The sequence below is a fragment of the Triturus cristatus genome, chromosome 2_1, assembly GCF_964204655.1.
Source record: "Triturus cristatus chromosome 2_1, aTriCri1.1, whole genome shotgun sequence".
In the NCBI taxonomy this organism is placed as follows: Eukaryota; Metazoa; Chordata; class Amphibia; order Caudata; family Salamandridae; genus Triturus; species Triturus cristatus.
Window position 1 is genome coordinate 800,043,126 of NC_140581.1, and position 26,984 is coordinate 800,070,109.

Here is a 26,984-nt window from a genome sequence, read left to right on the forward strand (position 1 = left end):
AAATAAACACATTTTCATCTTAAATACACACTCTCAATTTTGAAATACATAAATTATTTCAGTCAAGCAATAGCTTCTCAGTTAGTAGGGTTGGCTACAGTAAGGAGAGCTACTTCCAGGTAGCCGGAGAGCTACCAGTAGCTCACAAGATGCTCGTTGCAGAAGCCAGGTCTAGAGTAAATGCACAAGAGCCCAGCTGTCATCCTAACCCAGACGTGGATTCTACAGACAGGCAGAAGCACAAAATGGTTAAGTAAGAAAATGCCCATTTTCTCCAAAGTGCCATTTTCAAGCACACAATTTAAAAAATGGGAAATTACACTTACAAGATATTTCAAGGCAATCCCAATGTTATCCTATGGGAGAGATAGTCCTTGTAATAGTAAAAAAACTAAATTAGCAGTATTTTAGTATTAGGAGATGTAAAACACACGACTACATGTCCTACCTTTTAAATACACTGCACACTGCCCATGGGGCGGCTTTGGACCTACCTTAGGGGTAACTTAATTGTAATAAAATGGAACGCATGGGCCTGGAAAGTGGGTGCACTTGCCAGGTCGAAATGGCAGTTTAAAACTGCACAGACAGACACTGCAGTGGCAGGTCTAAGGCATTTTTGCATGGCAACTCATGTGGGTGGTACAATCAGTGCTGCAGGCCCACTAGTTGTACTTGATGTACATGTACAGGCCCTGGGCACACCAAGTGCACTTTACCAGGGTCTTACTAGTAAATCAAATCTTCCGATCATGTATAAACCAATCACCAATACATTTTACACAGGGAGCACTTGCACTCAAGCACTGGTCAGCAGTGATAAAGTGTTCAGCGTTCTAAAACCAGCTAAACAGAATGCAGCACACAGTCAAAAATAAGAGGTAGAAGCAAAAAGAAGGGAAACCACAACAAAAGATGCCAGTTCTAACAATGGAGGTAGCCTATCATGTATCGCCTACTGCCTTGCTAGGAGACCCGTTTTCATTTGATGGATTCTTGATTATTTCCATTCCCATCTCTGTCTGGGGCTGCAGAGATGTTTCAGAACCAAGAGGGCACAGGGAAGATGTCAGCTGGGGACTCGGGTGAGACTATTACTGGCTAATAAGAACCACAGTAGATCCCTTATGGTCTTAATCTGTCTCCTGTTAGCTCCTCACCAAGACTAGGGCCCCTCCAGAAGAAACATCCCTAAGCCCAACTACTTAGATCCAATCTGTTTTACCGCTTCTCATGATCCAAGTAATATCAACACTACTTAGAGCATACTCTCATCTAGCACATTCAGCCATACCACCGCAGGCCCATATCAGTCGACTGGAGGCACTGTGACTCAAATCAGACTCAGTACATATACGATGTGAACACATCTCCTATCACTCAAAGGGGTAGAGGTGCATCTAACTCCGTCTTAGTGCTCTTACTCTGGCAACCACTGGATGGCTTGCTCAAACACAAAACTCCTGTCAACATGCAAAAACATGAGCCATGGCATCCAGAAGCTTTCTGGAACAGGTTCTTACACGAATTGTGCAAGTTTGGATGGCTGTTGTAACTGTGTTTCAAATAAATTATTTGGAGCGTCTCTGCCTTGCATGAAATGCAGATTTTCCAAAATAACAGATATATGCATATACTGAGTTAAAAAATGTCCCACTAACCATTGGTCCTCATACTAAGGGGATTAAGAGCCATTTATTCCTGATTCTACTCCATACAAAGTTTCCTGTTGCATTCAAAATACTGCATTTACCGCTAGCCATGCCTACACAGACATTTAATCAGCTTTAGAGCTGGTGTCATTTGCAGGTCGATAGTGGCTCTAAAACAGAGAATTACCATAATAATCAGGTGTATAATTATTGCAGTAATTCCAAATTTTTCAGGGCATTTTCAGAGGACAACTAAGAATACTACATTATGCCTAAATCCTTAAATGATAATCGTGGCATTGGTGATATTTGGAGTGGGAATAACAATACAGTATTAATAGGCAAGTTGTAATGGAGCTCTTTATTCATATTGTTTTTATTAAATGTTATATTTGAGGGTAGAAGGTGTATATTCAATCGACATATATGTCAACATTACTGCCACAGTGCAGTCATGAGCAAATACAAGGAGGGCTTTATTGGAGCCATGACCCCATCCATTAGCTCACTAGAGCCAAGAACCTTTATACATCATCTTCCATACTCATCTTTGAGTATAACACCTAGGTAATATACTGCAGCAGGATAAAAAATAAACTACCCTATAACAAACTCAAATACGTCTTGCTCACACTAAGTTTTGTAACCCAGATTAATTTCTTCTGACATGTTCCAACCTAATAGTTATTCCAGTGACAGGCACTGTATACCTATTAATCGGTGACTTCCAATTATATTTGGTGTGTTGAGTAAAAACCTATAATGTTTAGTCCTTATGTCTGTGGCACCAGCTCAAGGGGCCTCCACCTCCATTAAGTATCACATATAGAGAATCATACTTCCTTGGCTCTACATCCCCGAGGATCTGACAATACTATAATTTCTGTGTATGACTACTTCAATATGTCCATCCACCAGTCTTAAATCAGAGGCACCATCACTGCCTTCGAAGACAGTGATGCAGATGCATCTCTTTACTAAGATAAACACCAAGTCAATGAAGGAACATACATGTTTGGATGACTTTGTATGGGTCATCAAACCTGAAAGACAAGCTGCAGGGGGTTTCGGTATTAACCTCCCCATCACCTCCATCAGACTCTTAATCACTCCGTCCCAGTTTCTTTTTTTCAAAGGAAGTTTGCCACCTCTAAGCAGGCGCGTCCTCGATGCCACCAGCTTTGTGGGTTCGGAAATCTCACAGACAGCCCACCCGTAACCCGATTAGTTTCCCCATACCAATCTGCTTCTACTCAGCGTGCAGGGAGTGCAAAACAAAAGTGAGTAAAAACCCTAGTAAAACAGCAATCAGTTTTAAAACACAATTCCCCTCAGCTCTATGTTCAAAATGTGCTATCTGGGCAATGCAGTTTCTTTTTTTCAAAATAAGTTTGTCACCTCTAAGCCCGCATGTCCTCGAGGCCGCCAGCTTTTGAGGGCTCGGAACCTCACAGACTCTGCCCACCAGTAACCCAATTGGTTCCCCCAACCCAATCTGCTTCTACCCAGCGTGTAGGGATCACAATACAAAAGTGATTAAAAACCGTACTAAAACAGCAATGAGTTTTAAAAAACAATTCCCCCCAGTTCTATGTGCAAAATTAGCTATCTGTGCAATGTGGTTTCTTTTTTTTTAAAAAGAAGTTTGTTGCCTCTACACCATTATAAGCTACTGTAAACCAAAAGAGATGTCCTTAAAAATATGGTAACTCCCAATGCCCATAGGACACATTCGCAGACAGAAACCTACAATTTATACAAGAAAACCTCTCCTGCAAAACACATTACATTCCCAAAACTACACATATATTACACATAATCATCAAAAAATAAGTAACATAGCACAATATAACATAACATAACAATACATTACTAAAACAGTATGCGAAAACCCTGAACTACACAGTAGTCAAAAACCCTACTACTGTTAGACCTGACAGCCTTAGGGGGGTGGCCTTTCCCCAACATTTTGCCTGCCTCTCTCTAGTTTACTGTACTCTTTTTGCTGGTTTTAGGGCTCTGAGCACTTTACTTCTGCTAAACAGTGCTAAGAGCAGATACATGCCCACTCTTAAACATGTTATTATTGACTTGCACCACTTTGGGATACTACTTAATTTACCTGTAAGTCCCTTGTACAGTGGTAAACCATATACCCAGCGCCTGTAAATGTAATGCTACAAGTGGGCCTGCTGCACTGATTGTGCCACCCTCACAAGTGGGCTTTCAAACCTGTCTCAGGCCGGCCATTGCAGGACTTGGGTGTGCAGTTTTCTGCAATTTCAACTCTACATTTAAAATTACTTTTCAAGCCTTAAACTCCCCTTTTATTACATATAAGTCACCCCTTAGGAAGGTCCTTGTCAAACTAAAGAGCAGACTACTATGTAAGTAAAAGGTATGTTTTACATGTCCTGGATGCAACAAATAGACTACTTCGTTTTTAACTGCTGGGAGGCCTACTCCTCTCATGGGCTAACATGGGAATTCCTTAATACACTTTTAAACGGTAATTCCTGATGAGAGAGGAGTAGTTTTTTTTAATGTTTCATATGTTTGGAATGCTCTTGATACATCCTCTTTACTGGTGAAGTTGGATTTAACATTACTGTTTTAGAAATGCCACTTTTAGAAAGAGGGCATGTATCTGCTCTTAGCTCTTCTATGCCTTACAGCTTGTCTCTAATACATGTCTAGGTTGGGTGACAGCTACACTTTGTGCATTTCCTCTAGACATCCATAAACACAGGAAGATGAGGTTCATCTGCATTCTGATCACTCATCTGCATTCATCTTCATTCTGATGAGTCTACCTGGGCAGGGAGGAAAGGGAGGGGCTGACACTTACACTTCACTAGGTAGTGTACTGTCCACACAAAAAGCACTTATTTATCCCACAGAGTTAGCCTGGCAGACAGGTGTGGGCTGAAAGGGATTGCTTGCACTTCAGAGCCCAGTCTTCGTTGTCAAATCCACTTCAAAGGCACTTTTGAGAACGAGTACTGGGTCCTTGACCCACACAAATCAGACACTTTTGGATCTTGAACTGAGCCTCTGTCAGAAGGACTGCTGTGCTGCTCAAAGGACTCAACGGGACAGCGTTTCTGGAAGGACTGCTTTTCTGCTTGTTGCTCTGCTGCCTGCTGCTCCCTGACTCTGCTGAAGGAGAGCTGGACTTTGTCTTCCCTCTAATTGATCTCCAAGGGCTTGCTGGGTTTCTTCCTGTTTTCTTAAGTCTCAGGGACACAAAAGACTGCTGATATGGCTGGACTCTGCCTCCTGTGAGACCTACCCTTGCCTGAAGAGACCTTCCAAGTTGTGGGCCTCAGAAGTGGATTCTGCAGCTGTTTTGCTACAAAATCAACGCATTCTCACCACTGCTTCGATCGGAACGGACGCAGTGCTGATACGGAGACAGCCCCGCACGGTTCGACGAATATGCAGGATCTAAATGGGAGGTTCGATGAAGATGCAGTGCCAATCCGAGGTTCTGACACCAAGGCTCAACTGCGACGCATTGACCTACAAGCATGAATCGCAACCAACACATTGCCTTCGCTGCGTGGAGAAGATCGACACATTTCGTTGTTTGCGACCAGGAAAGGTACTTTGTTTACAGAGTCATGTATGGGTCCTGTAGCCGGCCTGCACTTCCATGAGGTCGACCCGAACTTTGACTGTGCCCTGCTCCAGAGACACCTAAAGTAACTATTTTAGCACTACTTGCTTCTAAGCGCTTTACTGAATTTATTTCTTCAAAATTCAATATCTCTACTTCTACTGATTGGATTTTTGTCATTGTGGGCTTATTTCACTCAAATAAATATTCTTTGTGGAGTCTTTTTGTAGTGTATTCACTGTGCTGTTATATGAGTTATTGCACAAATACTTTACACATTGTCTTCTAAGTTAAGCCTGCCTGCTCTGTGCCAAGCTACCAGAGGGTGAACACAAGGATTGTGATGTGACTTACCCTGACTAGGATCGTGGTACCTACTCAGACAGGGTGCATACCACTGGCAACTAGAGAACCACTTTCTAAAATGGTGATCAGCGGTGAAGATAGGACTTGTGTTTGTGCAATGCCATACAATAGCTAAATGTACACTACCCATTAACATCTAAGACCACTTCAAAGTTTTCGTAATTTTTCCCTGCTTTTGCATCTTTGATCCATCCTATACAATCATGTCTCTGGCTGGCTGCAAGTGGAGCCATGGAGTTTGGGCTGGCCAAGCTGGAGGATTATACAGTAAACCAGTTAAAAAGCTTCTGCAAAGAGATGCCATTAGTGAACCAAGAGTCAAGTCATTTTTCAGGTGCATCTCGTGCGTAGCCTTGGTTATTAAATAATTGAAACAACATTATAGTTTATTAAATAAAACATTCAATAGAAGAGAAGGGTTTGTACAGCACACATCCTGAACACGTATATTTTAAGGGGCTCTCATATGTGGTAATGAAGAAATAGGAGGCAAAGTGAAATTAACTAATTACCTAGGATCACACAAGTTTGGCAACTAGAGAAGCCAGGACTGATAACAGATTTTCTGGTTTCACATTTTGCAATTCAGTCACCAGATGAGTATCTCTTTCCCGTCTCACATTTTACATTAGAAGTTAATGCTTTGACTTTAATTCTTGGTCCATGAGAATAGAGCGTTGATGGTAGACAGATGTCAAGTGAAGGCTTGGTTTGTTGTCTACACTATGCATCTGCCTCTCCCCCCCTACGCCCACCTTTCATCACCCCGTCCCTCGTATTGCTGGCCCTGGGGCATGCCACAGACAGTACTCTTTAGCCCCTGGGGAAATGTTTACGAGTACCCATGCTGTAGATTGTCTGTTAGGCAATGACCTGCTGCAGAGAGGTAGAGCTCACGTCTCACTTGGAGATGATGGGATTGCCTGAGTAGATGTGCACAACCACACAAGCCATGGCTAGGTGGAAAGGGAATCAAGTGAGTCTGGAGCCTAGAACAATGGTCGAGACAGCTGCCAAGGAGAGGGGTAAGGCGCGTCGGAAACTGGGCCCTAAAGTTCCCGCGTTGTAAGTTAATGGGGTCCCTGAGGAGGTGGCCCCCAAGCGCACCAGCTTGGCAGGTTGAGGGTGGGCCTACCAGGGAGGTATTCTGCTGCCAAGCGCAGAAAGAGTGTCCCACTCTTGAGGGTCTGAGGTGCCAGGTCTCAGACCATACAGCAGGTGAAGCCTTTAGGGATCACCTGAACTACTGGGAGAACAATCTCTTTTATAGTGAGCCTAAGGTTCCTGATGCTGGGAAAGCCAGTGTGCTGGTGGTCCCCCAGAGTTACCAGTCCTTTCTACTGGATTTGGCTCATGGCATCCCCCTGGCAGGACATTTGGGGCAAGACAAGACCTTCACCAGGCATGTCTTCCACTTCTATTGGCCCCAAATGAAGACAGCTTCAGACACATTCTGCAGGACCTGTCCCATCTGTCAGGCCATTGGAAAATCAGGGAAAAAGCACAAAGCTCCCCTGATCCCACTTCCCATCATCGTCACCCCCTTTGAAAGGTTGCCATCGATGTCATTGGACATTTGGACGCCAAGACACCCCTAGACAACAGGTTTGTCCTGGTCTTTGTGGACCACACCAACCGCTATCCAGAGGTCATCCCTCTCAGCACAGTGACTGTGTCCTTGATGGCAAGAGCTCTGATGGGGATCTTTACCCGAGTTGGGTTTCCAAGAAGGTAGTGTCAGACAGAGGCACTAACTTCATGTCAGCATACATAAAGTCCATGTGGGAAGAGTGGGAAAATACAAGTTTCCCTCACCCTATCACACGCAAAACAATAGTCTGGTTGAAAGATTCAATAACACCTTAAAGGGCATGATTATGGGCCTTCCTGAGCCCATAAGGCGTACATGGGACATCCTATTTCCATTCCTTCTATGTACCTATTGGGCGATGCCACAGAGGGGAGTACGGTTCAGCTCCTTTGAACTCCCTGTTAGGGCACCTCTAAGCCTTGTCAAGGACGGGTGGGAGCAAGCTCCCAGGAACACCCCCAGAAGGTGGTCAGCTACATGCTGGCCCTTTGGAACCTCATGTATCTCTTCTGGAAGAAGGCTAAAAGTAATCTCGAGGCCAGCGAAGAGGTGATGAAACTCTGGTATAACCAGAAGGCCAAACTAGTAGAGTTTCAACCTGGCCAAAAGGTATGGGCCATGGAACCAGTAGAGGCTAGAGCTCTTCAGGACTGCTGGACTAGTCCATATGATTGCAAGGAGCGGAAGGGGGAGGTCCCCTACCTGGTGGAACTCCAGACCCCTAGGAACCCCCTAAGGGTGCTCCATGTGAACAAGTTAAAGCCTCAATTCAAGAGGTCCGAAGAGAGCATTCTCCTAGTGACAAATGATGGAGTGGAAGAGGAGAATGAACCACGCCCTGATCTCCTCTCTGTACAGGAATTTGATGAGTCAGTGCAGGGTGTCACTCTCTCTGCCAACCCTGACTCCAGAGTAGATAGTTGACTGTTACCAGTTGCTGTGACAGTTCGCCCCACTGTTCTCACTCACCCCTGGACTTACACATCTGTGCCTCCATGATGATGACACAGGAAACAGTGTCCCTGTAAAGAACACATTTTATAGATTGTCAGACAGGCTGAGAGCCAGCATTAAAGAGGAAGTATCCAAGATGTTAGCGTTAGGTGTTATTTAGCCCTCTAACAGTCTCTGGTCCAGCCCTGTGGTATTGGTACCAAAGGCAGCCCTACCTGGTGCCAAACCAGAACTCTGGTTCTGCGTGGGCTACTGAGATGTCAATTCCATCACCAGGACTGACGCACACCCCATCCCCAGAGCTGATGAGCTCATTGATTGGCTGAGCACTGCCAAATTTGTCAGTACCTTTGATTTGATGTCTGGCAGATCGCCTTCACTGAGGGGGGGCAAAGAAAGGCCACCATCTCATTGATCCACAACTTGATGCCAGGACTGTCTGCTTTATTTCCACTCCATCCTGCTAGGCCGCTGATAATAACGAATGATGCAAACATCTTTCCACCTTACCTTTTCCTACCAGTGCTTTTGAAGCCTCTGTGAGTTCAGTGCTACTCACGTATGTACTTTCAGATAAAGTCACATTGCAACTGAGCTTCTTGTGACACTCAACATATTACTGCTCTCTTTAAACTCCTTATCTTCTTTTGAAAAATTGTGGCTCCTTAGATACAACTCCATAATTCAAGGTCCTAAAATGCCATATTCGTTAAGTCATTGTTTCCTCCTTAACTGTCAGAAAGGCTTGCTCTTTAGTTCCAGAGGGTGACACTCTGCTGCTTGGCAGCTATGGTTCTAGTTAGTTTTCTGCATGCATTGGAGTGGTCTGGTGTCCATAAAACTAATCTCCTAGCAGCAGTTCAAACCATGACTCTGAAGTAGGTCTCTATTTCTGCTACTGTTTCCACTGCTACACTGCTTCTAAGCTCTTACATTCCACTTTTAAGGGAGTGTCAGAGAGCTCCAGCAGTGTAGTCACAGAATGAAGGACTGGGCTGCATCACCAGTTCAATGCCCTGGATTGGATCTTTAAGAGACACCGCTCCAACATCCTCATTTATGGCGTTGGCTGCCAGACTAGAGACAGCCACAGTTCCTATGATCGCAGTCACACCACCGATTTCTTGTGCAGTTAGCCTTAACAACTTGGCCATATGGACATTACGGCAGAGCCCCATCACACCTTTATCCTGTCACTCTGAGCATAATTCCAGGATTTAAAAAACACCCATCAAACTGTGCATGTTTGATAGGCCGAGCAATTAATCATGCATGCAGTAAACATGTTGGTGGAGCTGAAGAGTGAACCAGGCTTGACAGTGAGGTGAGGCTGAAGGAAGATAATCCACCTAGAGAGCCACATGGTTATGCTACAAAGCCAGAAAAAACATTCAGCATAGCCCTTTTCCACACTGTAGGTCCATGTCATTAAAATAAATTAATTCAAACTTTTAAGGTAAACACCATTTATTACATCTGGAGTGAACCAAGGCCTTTAGATTTTACTAACATTAAATAAAATATTCTTATGTATACGGTCATTTTTAGCTAAGACTCTTAATCCATTTTTCTGTTGTTGTGCAATTCACATTTATCTTCTGCCCAGTATGGCACATAGCATGAAGCAATGAGTCAGCTCACTTCAGCCATTTGGTAAACTCACTGCCAGTGATGGAATTCCGCCCTTTCACAAGGAGCACATCCACACAAAGTAGACCTATTCAGTTCCACGGGCACCTATAGTGATGCAAGCTTATTGAGATTTTAAACAAAACATTTTGCCTTTAGCCAATGTTTTTTTAGACTGTTGATAGCCAAGCACCTCTTCCAATGATAACGTTTTACAAAAACCATGACAAAACAAGCATTCACACAGCTCAAAAGGGCTTGCAACCAGGGCCAGATAGAAAAGGCTTTGTCAATTGTTGTTTTTTTGTGGGGGGGGGGGAGTTATTACTACATCCAACGTTCACCTTTATTGATCAAATGCACTTAGCTACTGTGAATAGTCACGTAATGTTAATTAAAGCAAGACACTATGCAGACGTGACTTTTTTCATGTTGACCAAGTTGGTGTGTTTTGAAAACAAAAATGGCACCCTTCAAAACTACTGAAGTTGTTGCCAGGAACAATATCAAGATCCCTTTTCCACATAGAGTCTGGAAGTGATGGCTTTTGTATTATCTGCTAAGAAATAGCCTCCACTTACCTAAATCAAAGCAGTACATCCCTGGTAAACATTCCTCAGCTTCAGGACTTCCACTTCCTCCAAATAGAAACATTTTTCTTTTCACAACACTGAAATGAATAAGAATATTTGATGGTGTCATATAATCTTAAGTCATAGTTTCCATGAAACGTTTAAACTGTGAACATTTTGTTTTAATGTACGATGCAGGCTGGTGCGAACAGAATTAACACGCATAAAAGAGGGACATAGGGAAATCTGAACTGCAGAACATATGAGCTGAGCTGTAACCTTCCACTAAGTGTCTTCTGACATGTGAAAGTGCACTATGCATATAATTATTGCTATCTTTATGAACATACGAAATTATATGACTTTGTCACGTCCCCCTCATAGGTTCTCCTCGTCCCAGTCATTATATTATGATAGGGCGGTCCCGCCTCCCAACAGGCACCCTAAAACATGAGTATTATTTGGATTTTTATTTTATAAAAGCCCGTCCTACCCACGTCCATGCCTGCTTGTTGTTCCTGTCTGATAGCATTACCAGCGGTCGGATGGGGGGTTGGTCAAGTGCTGAGTAGCTCCCGCAGCATTTGGTCCCCAGGGCTGTCTCTTCTGTGTACACGGTTGCAGAAGGAGGCAGCATCCCGTTTTTGGTGGCTTTCAGAGTCTCGTTACATTATTGCTTCTAATCGAGTGTTACTGTGGAAGTTGTGCTTTTAGCACAGATCACTTACTGTTTGGTGTGTCGGCTGCCTGGGTTGTTCCTCTGGGGCCTTGCTGGTGGTTCTGCGCTTGCGCCTGGGTAGACTGCTTCTACATGGAAGCATTGCAGGTGCTGGAGATAGACCATCTGCTTTCTGGATCTTCTTTTTAATGCCGTTCAAGTTGCTTGAATGAACCTCAGACCACCAAGCATAATGGGGCAGTAGATGTATTTTGTTTGACTCCCATGAGGGCCAATATAGGACGCATATTCTCGAGGTGTTGCGATTTGGTTCACATTGTTTGGGTGTTTTGCCTCAGTGTGACATTCTCCAGGACATCCTGGCTGAAGATTGGAGGGATGTCAATGACTATGATATTTTTTGAGGGACAGTTATCTTCTGGTTCACATTGATGATCATTACCTAGGGGGTCCTAGGGTCATCTTTGTTTTGTCATCAATTACTTTTTTCCTCCGCATTATCCTGGTTAGGAGGTGTTCTGATTTGGATCCTGTTGTGATGCAGTTTGGGGATGATCTGTAGCATGAATCCTAGCTCCCGCATAATGGTTCAAGGGAGTCTGTGGATATGACTATCCCAGAATCGTACAGAACTGCATTTCTAGGGTCAGTCGTTCCTGTTGCTTCTGACCTGGGGGTGTTGCCATTCAGACAGGGTTGTCAGATCCCTTGTTTTCAGTACCCTCTTATTGGATCCCCTCGTTTCGGGCAATCCCATTATCATTAGGCCTCCACTACTGAGTTGTTTTGGTATCAGGTGGCAGTAATGGGGAGATGGGCTGACTGATGTTGCTATGGTTGCTTTTAAGTTTGTTGGTTAAGAGCCATCAAATATCACATCTGGATTTCAGGCATTGTTGTCCTCTTCACATCCTTTTCGTGGCGGACTTATGGTCTGGGAGCTGCATTTGCTAATGGATCCCCGAACCAGGATCAACTGTCCCGGGGATCAAGCTTGGACCGATATTCCCAGAGTTGGGCCAGATTTCGGGTTTTCTGCGATCAGGTCCTCCTGTTTCCAACCAGTGGAGGTTGTCATTCTATTACAAGGGCTTTTGGTCGCTTTTTGTTGGTCTTCCTCCAATAGGTCGGTGTCAGACTCCCCAGTGATAAGGAGATCTCCACATACGAGATGCTGTGCTGTAAGGGGTGGAGCCACTGCTCACCACCAAGGCGGTTGTCTGAGTACTGCATGCAGTGGAGGGGCTGAGGCTTTCTTCATTCTCTTCTTGGTCCACAAGCCTGATGATTCCTTTCACTCCATCTTGGGCTTTATGGCCCTCAGTCCTTCGGTCTGTCACCTGTTCCTCATACCTTCACCGGGGTCTTGGTTCCAGTGATTGGTGTTTGGGGCTTCGGGGGTTTTCTGGATTTCCTTTCCTTGACAGTTGTTTGCTATGGGTTTCCTCTCTTCTTAGGTCTCTGTTGGCAGTAGAGGTATCATTTGCTCTGCTTCTGCAGTTGCATTTCTGGCTGACCCTTGCATATTTGGCCACTAGTTTGGCAGTTGCTTTTCTTGCAGCACTATTCATCAATCAGGAGGGGCGGTTTCTGCCTTCTTCTCGGAGTGGAGCTCGACAAGGTCTCTTGAGGGTTCTCTTGTCACTGCAGTCGGCTCCAGCTCAGGATGGATGAGTGTCCTGGGATTGGGGGCATCCACCACTGCGGTCTGTCCTTGGGCTTGTTTCCATTTCTGTCCTCTCACCCATTATCTGTTGTCCCACTGGGCTTGTGCTCTTGCGTGTTTTATCTCTTCAGTTCATTTTCTCCTGCTCTGTTTTGGGACTCGAGTTGGGGATTACTCGTTCCCTTGATGGGGGATCAGTTTCAATTTCCTCCTCCATTTCTCTTGCCAACAGCTGCTGGTCTGTGGGATTAGGGGGACACACTGGGATCTTTTGAAGCAGGTGGTCCATGGTCTCAGAGGGTATGAGCTCATTGGTCCATTTGGCAGGAGTTGGCTGCAGTTTGTAAGGTGTTCCGGTGTTTCTGTCCCAGTTACGGGGGGAGCAATTCTGATGATGCATCCTGAATTCCGGCAGCTAGTTGCTCTCTGCATCACCAGGTTGGTCCTCCAGGCACCCGAGTGATCATCGGGCATCCCTGCTTGCTCCTGTATGGAGTCTCATCTTATAGCACTGTGTGCTGTTTCCTTCCAAAGGGGTTGTTCTTGGCTGGTGATTTGGGTCACAATCTACCCTCCTTTGCCCTTTATCCTCTGTAAAGGCCCCTTTTTCATGGTCCTTTGGCTCCCGTTTGGGGTTTCTTGGCTCATTCTCTTTGCCTCTCTCCACGCAGCCCTACTTCTGTGGTTCTGCTCGGAGTTGGTCTGTTCACAGGGTTGGTCAGGTGGCTGCTCTTTCGTTTCCTTGGCCCTCATGACTTCTGTATACCTCCCTTCTACTTCTTCCTCCTGTGGTTGCGGTAGAGGATTTGGGTGGAAATGATGTTGCTGCTCTTGTTCGCCATTTTTGGCCTCATTGTTTTTGGTTTTCTTTGTTGCTCCAGTTTTTCCATGGGGTTCTTTGTCAGGTTGCCAGTGATCTTGTCTCCACTTTGGTTTGCATTGATGTCCTTGACTCATTTCAGATACCTTTGTTTGATGGCTTGAAACTTAGGTGCATAGTGTTGGGGCCGTTAGGGTGCTCTTTCCTGTTGATAGCCGTTGTTCGGAAGTACTGTGGGATTCTACTTTTTCCTCTTGCTTACGGACTGGGGTCCCTTTATGAAGTTGTGTACAGTTCATGGGCTTCGGTACCGATTTTGTCAGTTTTTGTTGCTTTGGCCCACTCTACTTTGGCTGCTCAGTAGGATGCTGTATTACCTTCTAGGGGTCTGGTACTGCTCTGGCTTGGATTTCTCCTTTGGTGGGGCATTTGTTACAGAGTTTGCGACTATATCGTTCAGTTTCTCTGGTCAATGTTCCAGTCTAGGTCTTACCTTCTGTCCTTTGGGTCTTCTCTTGCCCTTTTTTAGCCCTTTGGTTGAGGCTGCATTGCTGTGTTTCTTTGCTGAGGTGGCTTTTCGGTTGGCCTTTCTTCAGTTCAGAATTTGTGGGAGTTGGGGGCTTTACTGGTGTCCTCTCCCTCTACTGTTTCTGCCTGATGGAAGGGTTTTGTGGTTGGCTTCGGTTTTTGCTCCTGCATTAACTTTACAGTTATTTTTGTAACAGGAGGTTTTTTCTGGTGTTGGTGATGTTGTCTTTCAGATTTATTTTCTGCACACTAAAGGTTTTGCCTTTCTCCTGGTCTTGTCTCTTTTGGAGGTGTTGCTCTAGGTTACTTGGCTGCTACCTCTTCTCTTAATAGGTGGGTGCAGTGGGCAGTTTGTTCATCTTATACTTCCTTGAGCCTGGTTACTCCTGCTCCAGATGAGGGGTGCTCTGCCTACTCTGTTTCTGCTCTTGAACTGAGGCCGCAAGGGTTTCTGACCAGGATTTCTGTGGGACTACCACCTGGTGGTTGCTTCAAGCATGGTGAATGTGTTGCACGCTTTCATGATTCATTCGGCTATTGAGGCATCTTTGTCATAAGCTTGAATGTTACAGTTAGGTTTCCTGCTGTCTTTGTGTCAATCTTATTACTTGTTTGGGCTTGTGAAGTCCTCATGCTGTAATGACGGGGACGAGGAGGACCTATGACATTACTTACCAGTAATCTTCATTACCGCAACTAAGGTCTTCCTCATGCCAGGCATGTCCCCTCCCTCCCTCTGTTGTTATGTCTGGTTTTGTTACTAGCAGGTATCAAGAAAGGTGGGAGGGGCCTTTATTCACCAAAAATAAGAATAAATACTAGTATGTTAGGGTGCCTGTTGCTAGGTGGGACCGCCTCATCATACTGTAATCACTGAGACTAGGGGAATCTTAATCGGGGTAATGAAGATTTCCGGTAAGCAAGGTCCTATTACTTCTGTCTTTTATCAACATTTGTTCTCACCATTCCTTAGTAAGTTTGCATTTTTAGCCTTTTTAACATTCATGTCTAGAATTTCCAGAGATTTTCTTGTTGCCGATAATTCTGCTAACACTGGGGTCATAGGTCCAATGAACAACCAAATAACAAAATTCTGTCGTGTTGCCTTCTTGGCATAAAATGCGGAAATTATGAGTCATCATTTTGACATATTTCTTATACAGAGACACTGTCGGTATCCTGAAACATGGGCTTTACTGTCTGCCATCTATGACCCTAAGTCATTCTCCCTTTCATTCTGTATGTTATGCCGTGAACTCTGCTTTCCTATGTGCTTGCGGGAAATGGTAGAATCCTGCAGCATATTAGGATTTTTCCCTTGATTCTCATTACCCAAGAATCTGAAAAGAAATCCTTCTTTCCCCAGGAGCTGAATCAATCATTGGGACAACTGCCAAGACCATTCTTGAAAAAGTAAGTTTTCTTTTCAGCCCTCAAAGCACCCTTCCAGCCACCAGCATACAAAGCCTGAGAATAATACTGGGTGTTAATCTCTCCTTGACCCTGCACATAAACTCAGTTAGGGTATTCCGGTTATTTGGATCATAAGAACGTGTTTAGGCAATCGCTTCACATATTATTTACAGAACAAATTATGCCTATGTATCACCCCTGAAGGCGTACGAGCACAGCCTTTAAAAGATGCAGAACTCTGGGGCTAGATTACTTCTGAATTTGGACCCTTAAGACTGAATCTGATAGAGCAGGAAAATCAAGACTGAAATTTATTAAGTGGATTGATAATTTGTCTTAGACCTCAATGGAAAAAAACACACAATGAAAAAAAACACACAATAGAGAGTTGTATTTAGATAGTTTAGCTTTCATATACTCCTAAAATGCTGAATAGTGAATAGTATATAAATTAATGAAAAGTTGTATAAAGCGCATGAATGAATGGCAGCTTAGCGCTGGGACTGCCATTGTGATGGTACAGTGAGGGCAGGCACAGGCTTAGAACCTGGGTAGGAACAGCCATGTTTTTAGGGATTTTCTAAACATCTGTCTATTGTTTTGGGTCCTCAATGTAAAAGGTAACATGTTCCATAATTTACAGGCCAGATGAAAGAAGTTTCTAACCCTCCCCCATTTTACAATCTGTGCCCCAGGGATGTACAGGATGTAAGCAGTAGATGATCTAAGGTTAAGTCGAGGGATGTACCATCTGATGAATTTGTTAAAATGAGCAGCACTGATGCCATAGAGGGCCTTGTGAACAATGCACAAGGAATTAAATTGAACCCTCACCTGAACCAGCAGCCAATGCAAATCCCTAATACTTTATGACGCTAGACAGAACTTAGGGATTTTAAGCAGTAAGCACGCTGCTGCATTTTGAAGTGACTGTAGCTACTGAGGTTCTGGACTTTTAAGAGTCGAGAGGTGTCAGGGAAACAACACCCGAAGACCCCTGAGTTCCCCCTGTCCCGGTGCACAAATAAACAGAGACACGGGCTTCTCGATGGCGGCGTCAAAGACCAAGGTTTATTTACTGCAGGGACACAGAAATCATAGGAACCACACAGAGGCAGAATCTAGGAGACTGTTCGAATTGCATTAAGTGGGTTGTTTCTTAAATACAAGAAAAATGTCTTGGGGCAACATTACACGAATATTGATCATGCCCAACCCGGTATCCCACATAGATAATAAATAAATATCAAACAATGATTAGTTGTAGGTTTTCGGTATTCGATCAGGCTCTCTTGTCAGTTCTTCATTCTCTACTTGATCCTCCCCGTCATAAAAATCGTAACCTTCCCATTGTAAAAGCCCAGAAAGAAAAGAGCAGAGCCAGGTGCAAAGGATTGAAATGTAGGATAAGAGGTGTTTATGGATCATAAACGGGCAGGGCAATCGTCTTCGGCCTTTCAGTCAGGACAACGGACACGAGAACCAGTATAGCAGGACTGGCCTCAGGCAAGGGAGGCAGCTTGATTCTGCCTAGTCATGTAGCGTCAGCCTTTCTCGGGGCTCGAGCTTACGTGTCCTTAACAAGGTGATCCTGCCGGGGTCATCGTCCGTTCATTGACTATGTGAGGGCAAGAAACAAAATGGATGCCGTAACTAAAATGGGTGCCATGACTTTAGTGACAGAATGCCCTATTTTCCAGTGAATTCATGCTAGTTGCGCAGCGAAAACACTGTCATGTATATAATGGATCATTTGCGGTTCATTGGTACCAAAATCGTGTCAGTACTACGATACCGAATTCACGGGTTCGGATCGCTACAGAACCTCACTACCACAGAATCAATTTTTTTCTCCCAGGTAAAGGGTGTTGCAGTAATCTATCTTTGATGGTATCAAAGCTACGATCAGTGTTTTCTGTAGATCCATTGGATGAACGAAAAAATCTTTTTTATAATCTTCAGAGTATGGAAGCAAGATAATGTAATGAGATTAACCTGGTGCGTGAAAGTTAGTTGATCATCTAGCATGACTCCCAGACTTTTTACGTTCCTTACTGGGGATGGACATAGTCCAGCGACATCTGTCCACCAAGAGTCGTTCCAAAATGAGGTATTTTTACCAAATAGTAGTACCTCAGTTTTTTCTGTATTTAATTTTAGGCAGTTGTCCTGCATCCATCTAATGATGTGGGCCACACAGTTATTCAAATTCTTCTCCACATCATCTGGCTTTGATGATAATGACACCACTATTTGCGTATCATTCGCAGTGAATCCATGTGAACAGATGAGTTTGACCAGTGGGGTAGCAAAGATATTGAACAGGGTTGGGGATAAAGAAGATGTCTGGGGGCACCCCACATGACAGAGCATAGGAATGTGATTTATGTCGTGGACATCAAGCACAAGGGGGGCAAGATGGCGGCCGCCTAGGAGGCCGGTAGCAGCGCTAGCAGGCCATGGCGGGTTGAGGCTACGAATCAACATCTATACGACTATTCAGAGACTAAAAATAACGGAGAAGACCACCCGATTTGACTATTGAATTCCTCCCTCCCTCCCTATTCCCTCATGCGATACCCCCGAAAAAAACTCTTTCTATTATTTTGCTCAAGAATCGTGCGCTTGGTTAGGCGATCGATAGAAGAGTATATTACCGTGCTGCTGTTCCAGAAGGTGGGTGGCAGCTGTGCGATGGCTCCCAAAGTTGCGTCAAGCTCCGTTGCTGGTAGAGCGGCGGCGGCCGCTCGAAAAGCACGGGGCGATCCTTCGGCGGACCCGGCGGCCTCGGTGAACTCTTCCGGCAGCCTGCGGTCGATCCTCTCGCCCGACCCGTCGGCATCAAAGCGAGGAGGCGGAGCCAGCAACAAGTGCCGCCCCGCAGGCTCGACTGTGGTGGAGCTCTTTCGGCGCACGAAGGAGACGCGGGCTGGAGCAGCGGCTGGGGCTGCAGCAGGAACAGCGGCTGGAGACAACGATGGCGCCTGGGGGCAGAATGGGGAGGTGAGTCGGGCAGATGCTCGGGCGGTGGTGCAGGATACCCCTGGCACAGACGACAGTATTCTAACATGTGTTTATGAGGGGGAGACTGAGAAAGAGATACCCCCCACCACCTCAGCTGAAATCGGAAGAGGAGAGACTGCCGGAGTAGATGCATTTGAAGAGAAACGCGCTGTCTCTGCTGCTGCTGGAATAGATAACTTGCCCTCAGCCCCCCCTGAAGGATCAGTGGGGTTAGAGGCTGTAAAGATCGTAGAGTCAATATCTAAAATAGGCAAAGGAGGGTACTTGGATGGCAATAATGGCGATGATGGCAGTGGGAAAAAAAATGAAAAAGAAGGTAAAACAGGAAGGGCACAGAATTATGAGAGCCAAAAAAGAGGCAAAATTACGTCATCTATTCCGGAGATGAATGAAGTGACTAAATCAACAGAATCATTAGATAAGTTCAGAGGTGAGAAAGACAAGGAAACCAGCGACTGTTTTTTTTCGGTCTCAGAGGGGGCAGAATGGTCAGACGACGCCCTGAGCACGTCACCAGGGGCTAGTAGCTTGGAATCAGATTCTGCAGATAGCGATGTCGATCACCCCCCGACTGCAAAAAAAAAATCTTCTATAAAAAACGCTACACAAAGTAGGGGGAAGAAAGATTTGAAATGGGACTACTCAGCAGATGCCCCTTTTTCTGGCCCACCAGTGGACACATCACCAGTAGTGTCGAATGGGATTAATGGGATTAGTGATACCTCACCTACCCTGGACACAATTTATCAAGCTATTTTGGCGCATAGGGAGGAAACACGTCAAGATACCCGGAAAAGTCAGGCAACAATGAGGAAAATGCAGGGGGTCGTCAGAAAGCTCACTAAAACCTGTTTCAATATGGGAGAAAGAGTTACGAACCTTGAAGACAGAATTGTTGCAACAGAATCGGAAACCGCAAGCGCCACGGCCCTGGTGATGGCCCAAGGATCACAGATTCAAGATATCCAGTGGAAGCTGGAAGATTTCGAAAATAGGCAAAGAAGGAATAACCTGAGGGTGCTGGGGGTACAGGAAGGTTTGGAGGGGTCCGATGCCAGGGCATATATAATTGATCTTTTTAGGGCTGCATTCCCCGAATTATCCGAGTGGAACTGGGCAGCAGAAATTCAAAGAGCGCATCGCACCCCGTTTAAACTACGTGTGCCAGCAAAAGAGGGGGACAGACCACGTGCCATATTAGTATTTTTCGGTAACTTCCTCCTCCGCCAAACAATCTCAGATAAAGCCAGGCCAGATGCGAAAAGATCTAGCGGGCGGGTCTCATTTTTTGTGCGGCCAGACTTTTGCCATTCAACGGTAGAAAGGTGCTGGAGACTGAGACAACTCATAAAACCTTTTCAGGAAATCAATCTCCAGGCCTATCTTGTTAACCCTGCTCAACTTAAGGTCATTAACCAGGGGCTCACGCGGTATTTCACTTCCGAAGTAAAAGCTAAGGAATATTTGGACTCTTTGGACAAATAAAGGGGTTCTGGTATATTTAATATTGGTTAACTGAGTGGAATAGTTTATGGTGGGGGGGAACAAGAAAAACTGTCAGGTTGTAGGGGGGAAAGGTGTGGCATCTTTTGGTACTTCATATTTGGCGGTTCTGGATTTAGGATACTTGAGTATGTTTGGGTGAAATGTTAATTTTTGATGTTGGGCTTTATAGGACCTGGGCCTCTGGCGCTGTGCGCATCATATGCACAGACTAAGGTCTGAGCGCCTCAATTGGGCGGTGGGACGATGTCAGGGCAGGGAGGGAGGGATGGAGGCCCCTTGGGGGAGTCTGGGGGGGGGGAAGGTCAGGATGGGGGAAAACGGGGGCGGGAAAATTGAAAAAGGAAAATACCTGGTGCTATGTTTTTTTAAAAATTTTTTATTTTATGGTGTAAGTTTCTTAGCGTAAAATATATGATTGGATTCAGACAAAGAAGATTGTTTTATTCAGCAAATATTAATGGGGAAGCTTAAGATCTGCTCAGTTAATATCGGGGGTTTGAATGATTGGAATAAGAGACAAAGGCTTGGACAATTTGTCGGATCAAACCAGATAGACTTAATTTGTCTTCAGGAGACTCATATACCTTGGGCCAGGAAGCATATGTTAAATATAAGAGGCTTTGATTTGTTGGTTTGCTCCGCACAGACATCAACCACGAGAGGTGTGGCAATATTGGCTAAATCAATGATGGGAGGGGCTAGACGCCTTCAGTCAGATGCTTTAGGTAGGTGGGCACTGGCGGAACTCGAGATGGGATTCACAATATGTACAATTTATGGCTCCAACCAGGATGAGACAGAGCTATTTGATCAACTGGAGATAGAATTGGCGAATTGGCCTGGCCCTGTTGTGGTCTGTGGGGATTTTAATATCTCCGCAGACTTTACTGATGTAGGTAATAATGTCTGCTATACGGGTCGTAAGCCCAAGGTATTTCGAGCATTGAGTTCCCTAATTACATCACATGGGCTATCGGACGTCTGGGGGGCTAAAGTACCGAGCAAACCAGGATTTACATATTTCTCATTTCCCTTTAAGAGATATACTAAATTGGATTATTTTCTTATTTCATCAACCGAACTGAATAGAGTGGGTATGAAAAAACTACCAAAAGTGATTTCTGATCATAATCCGTTAATTATGGAGTATGATATAGACATCTTTAGTAAGGGCCATTCGAGTTGGACTTTCGAGAGGAGATTTTTAGCAGACCCTAAATTTGTTGAGTATATAAGGATTTGGTCTCAATTTTTTTTTTATATGAACCGATATAGTACATCTAGAAATATGGTCTGGGACACTTTTAAATCTGCTTTGAGAGGTGAAATTATTAGAGATGAGAGATTAGTGGTTCGTTTGACAGAAGCAGAAGAAGTACATATGATGGATATAATTCATAGGAGGGAGGCCGATGAAAGTCAACAGAAAATTTTAATCATTAAAGCTGAATTACATAAATGGATAGCTCTAAAAACTGCGGAGGAATATCAGATCTTCAGGGGTAAGATGTATGAGACAGGAGAGCAGGCAGGTAAACTTCTAGCATTTAGGATTAGGCAGGGGCAGAGTAGGAATGTGATAACCAATATTCGAGAGGGGGACCAGGATTACTCCGAGCCAGAGGACATTCTTAAGGTATTTAAAAATTACTATCAAAATTTATATAGCGAGGTGAGTAGAACAGATATCTCTAGTCTAGAGTTCGAGGACATAGGCCCACAGTTAGTTAATGACGATATAGTAATGTTGGAGAAGGATTTGGCAATAGGGGAAGTGGTCGAAGCACTGCAGGAATTATCAACAGGGAAAGCCGCAGGGCCGGATAGTATCCCGCTTGAGCTATATAAATGCTTACAGGATGTAATAGCTCCTCTACTGCTGGATTTATTTATTGGCATAATTATCTCTGGGGTAATCCCAGAGTCCTGGAAAGAACCTAATATTGTGGTATTCCATAAGAAAGGTAAGCCTAAAGAAAATCCTGGGTCTTATCGACCAATATCCCTCATAAATGCGGACACTAAGATCTACGCCAAGGTCCTGGCTAAAAGGCTTGGGAGGGTCATTGGTAGTCTGGTTTCCCCGTGGCAGCATGGATTTATCCCAGGTCGAGGAACAACAGATCACATCAGGCGGGCTATTACTTTGTTTGATGTGCAGGCTGTCACGGGGGGCGGATGGCCATGATCCTCCTAGATGCAGAAAAGGCTTTTGATCGCGTTACATGGAAGTATCTGTGGGGGATATTGGATCGAAGGGGCTTTGGCCTTAAAATGGTGCAAGCTATCAAAGCCATGTACTCAGACCCCAAGGCCAGAATTAAGATGATGGGAGAAAGCTCGGAAAAAATTGATATCTCACGTGGAACACGGCAGGACTAATATCATCACACCTTAGTATTCTACGTACAAGTGGATCGATATACAGGGCAAAGAGGATTGGTGAACATGGCCATGTTCACCAATCCTCTTTGCCCTGTATATCGATCCACTTGTACGTAGAATACTAAGGTGTGATGATATTAAGCCAATAGTCTGTAACAGGTACGAAACCAAACTACTGGCTTATGCAGACGATTTGGCCATAATTACCCCAGATTCAGTGGCGTCTTTGATCGCTATTACAGGTATAGCGCTGGAATTTGGACAGTGCTCAGGGTGCCTGCTTAACGAAAATAAAACCCAGATAATATGTACTAATAATATAGATAGGCCTGATCAAAGATATTCAGATTCAGCGGTCTATTTGGGGGTTAGGATAAGCTCCGCAATTGATAGAATTATCAAAGACAATTTTACCCCGCTAATTATATCAATCGCGACAGATCTAAAAAGAATAGATGCCATACATCTGTCTTTAATAGGAAGAGCTAATGTCCTTAAAATGACAATGCTACCTAAAGTACTGTATCTCTTCCGCTCTATCCCATACACGATTGGAGAGGATATGCTAAAATCTCTTGAAGCACTATTTAGTAACTTTATGTGGCAATATGGCAAAATTAGGCGGTCTATTAAATATTTGTCCCTCCCATATGAAAGGGGAGGATTGTCAATCCCTAACATTAGATTTTATCAATGGGCTTGTCTAATTAGTCAGATGGCAATACTATTCGATTCTGCTACAAATTTGACGGATACTCCTTTTGGCAACATGAATCCGCCGTCTATTTTTGAATTATTATTGGGGAGTGAAGCCTTGGGGTTGCTTTTACGTAAGACTGACAGACGCTATTATAATAAATAACGATATAAGGATTTAGATAGTGTGTGGGGAGTCTGGAAATCAGTCCAGAGAATAATGGCAATCCCTAGAATTAATTATTATACACCTCTCTGGAACTCTAGTATTTTTCCTCATTTTAGTAATGATAGGATGGGAAGAATATGGCTACAGCAAGGAGTTAGAAGAATGGGTGATTTATTTGTAGGGGACAATCTGTTGAGCTTTGATGATATCCAACGTAAATATGAAATATCGGATAATCAAGGGTATAAATTTGTACAGATATATCTAACCTTGAAAGGTATCAGACCACGGTTATCTCCAGGGGGGAAAATTAATATCATTGAGTATTTATTAGGAGGTGGAACTAAAATTAAAATGATTTACAGAACTCTATTGTCTACAATACCAGATGATTTGGACAAATTTGAGTCCTCCTGGATGTCGAAACTACAAAGCCCTGAAGTTGACTTAGATAAAGCATTGCAACTAGCTGGGAAACTGTTTCGCTCAACGAATCTGAGAGCCCAACATTACAAAACATTGTTCAATCTGTATTTTACACCAGCTAAATTATATGATTGGGGTAAAAGAGGCGATGATACATGCCCAAGGTGTTTGGAAGGGCCCGCCAACCTTATACATATGTTTCATCAATGTGATAAATTAATTGGAATCCAGGGAGAGATAGAGAAGTTTTGGGAGGGGCTGTTAGATGTTAAGATTAATTTATCCCCCACTCTCATGATATTAGGAGTCAATAGTAAACTGGGTCTCAGTAAGGAGCATCAAGCTTTTGTTTTTATATCGGTGGCTGTTCTCCGGATATTATTAGCGGCAGGCTGGAAGGATACTGTAGCACCAACCTTCCAGTTGTGGCTGGCTAGACTCCTGGGGATTCATAACATCGAATCCTCCTTATATACTAGGAAGGGCAGGAAGCTGAACAAGATGGGGATTAGCATTTGGGCCCCTCTCAAGAGCTGGAGAGATTCTCGACTATAAATTGTTTATGGTGAAATATTTCACATTATGATGAATTTGTCCCCTTAATTCTTCAGCTGTTTGTTATTTTTTCTTTTTGAACATTTTTTTGAATCTTTGTAAAGAAAGTTGGATTTTAGTTGGAACTCTGTATAAATTGAAGTATAAAATGTAATATTTATTGATTGTACCAGGTATATAATAGAAAAAAACAAAAAAAAAAAGGAATGTGATTTATGTCCTCCCAACATTAAAGTTTGCTCTCTGTTTGCTAGTATATATTCGATGCCCCGCCTGTAATCCCTATTACAGATAATCACTGCATGAGTACTTGCGGTTCACCGTGTCAAACGCGGCTGAGAGGTCTAGCAAAATAAGTATTGCTTTTCCTTCACTATCTGCTAGAATGCGGATCTACTCAGTGGCTGTAATTAGTGCTGTGTAGAGGTTAAAAGCCGTGTTGTGTGGAGACCAGTTTATGATTTGACTCTAAGAAATGTACCGGGTCTTCATTTAAGCCTTTTTCTAGGACTTTGGATGGGAATGGAAGGCAAGAGATTGGCCGGTAATTCTTTACCTCCGTAAGGTCCTGCAAGGGTTTTCACAGAATAGGGCATACTATTGACTTTTTCCAGCTGTCTGGAAAATACCCTGAGTCAAGGATATTATTTAGGAGGGGTACAAGATGGGTCGCAATAGGGACCATGTGAAGTACCGATGCCGGACAAGTGTCCAATGGGGATCGCTACTCTTTCAAACGTCAACTGATTGAACTTTTCTAGACAAGCCTGTGTAGTTTCAGTATTATGCTCCAGGGACGCCTGCTCATCTGAACCAGAATCATTTTGGTGGTTTGAGAACTCTTTGTATACATTATTTACTTTGTTGTAAAAGACATCTGCCAGTTTATTACAGAAAGCTAAGTCCGGGATGAACTGTTTACTTTCATCAAATTTTGAAAGTGCGCTAACTGTTTTGAAAATTTATCTAGCTGAGTTTTTAGCTGAACTAATTTTTTGGGTAAAAAAGTGCGATTTTGCAAAAAGCGATTGCCTTTTTATATTTTTCAATAATTCTTTTGTAGATATTTTTTTCCTCAAAGGAGTAATCTTTTCCCCATCTTCGTTATTGCACCCTACACTTCTTTTTTAGATCATTTAGCTCTGCCGTATACCACGGAGCTGATGGTTGATTCCTGCAATTTCGTATATATTATTCAGGAGCAAGCTTGGTGACTGCTGAAATCATCCAGCCTGCAAAATTCAGGGCTGCCGAATCAGAGTCTGTGTCTAGGCATGGTGTATGGGAGTGTAAGGCTGTATCTAAATCAAGTGCATTTATCATTCACCAAGGGCGTATTGGGACCATATTCTCCCTGAGCAGTGCTTTGGTGGTCTCCCCTGGGATGGTTAGCTCAAAAAACACTGCACTATGATATGTCCATGTCAGAGGTAGGACTCTTTTGAAAGAGATCCAAGGATTATTGGTAAAAGTGCCATAGAAAGTATGATTACCTGTGTGGTTTGGCTCGGTGACAATCTGGCCTAGGTCAGAGCTCTCATAACAATCATTCGTTGCTGGAATCTCTGCTATCCTTGGACTCCAGATGGTAATTAAGATCACCCAACACAGTAAAGTTAGGGAATTCCATACAGGATTCTAAGAAGGTCTGTACAGAGGAAATTAATCTATTCCTTGGACCAGGTGGTCGGTAAATTAGTGCCCCATTAAAAGCTACCTTGTTGTTAAATTTAAAATAAAAACATAATAGCTTCTTCCGCTAACTGAGGAAAAACTGTCAGCTCGAAAAAGCTCTTACCCTTCTGGGATAGCAATTGTTAGGTCTGGTTCAGAGGAGCTGTTGGTTCAAGTTTCTGTCAGAAAAATTAAATCAGGTTTATAATGATCCATAAATTCAGCAAATTCACATTTGTGTTTGGGGAATTGCCTAGTATTTAGTAACACGCATGTAAGTGTGGAAACCAATGATTCATCATTTACGGAACGCTGAGAGTTAATGTCCCTATTGTGATGGATTGAGGCATCCATCTGATTGATATATATATATATAGTTGCACGTGGAGCAGCATCATTTGGTAGTGTTAACCTGCGTATTCATCAGTGTACACTTAGTTTGCTTACTTATGTGTCTAATATTCATTAAAGCCTATCTTGTATAGGTTAAATTCGTAATTTGAGCAGGGGTTCTGGCACATGGCGCATTCCGACCACAGATGGGAGCAGATGGGCTTGCCTTTGGTGCACCAATGGCACGCACGGGCACACCCGCTCTGTGCATCGGGTGCGTGGCCGCATCAGCTTGCACATTTATAGCATAAGGGCGAAACACTGGTACGCTAACTAAGATGGCGGCCCGCTCTGACTTGCGGGAACCGGCCAAGCGTACAAGGCTAAGGAAGATAAGCTAACCTGTAAGTAAAAACAACGGAATATTCAATAGAAATCCTGCTACCCCCTGAGCTATAGCACAGCTCTGTGCTCAAATTCAAGCAGCGCTGCACGGTTGTGTCAGCATACACATTTATAGCATAAGGAAGAAACAATAGTACGCTAACTAAGATAGCAGCCCTGTTCTAACTTGCGTGATCCAGCCAAGCATACAAGGCTAAGGAAGATCAGCAAACCAGTAAGTAAAATCAACAGAATATGCAATTGTTAAAAATCCTGCTACCCCCCGGAGCTATAACATAGCTCTGTGCTCAAATTCAAGCAGCGCTGCTCGGTCGCGTCAGCG

General features: G+C 43.9%; 1 protein-coding gene across 3 annotated transcripts in view; it reads right to left on the reverse strand.

Moving 5' to 3' along the window:
- The window catches only part of LOC146865898 (kelch domain-containing protein 10-like), a 603,680-nt gene that overhangs the window by 529,450 nt on the left and 47,246 nt on the right, over positions 1 to 26,984 (reverse strand). For all 3 annotated transcript variants that reach the window (XM_085640780.1, XM_085640782.1, XM_085640781.1), the window contains one exon: positions 10,393 to 10,481. In XM_085640780.1, coding sequence (XP_085496906.1) covers positions 10,393 to 10,481 — 89 coding nt within the window. The remainder of the gene's footprint in view (positions 1 to 10,392; positions 10,482 to 26,984) is intronic.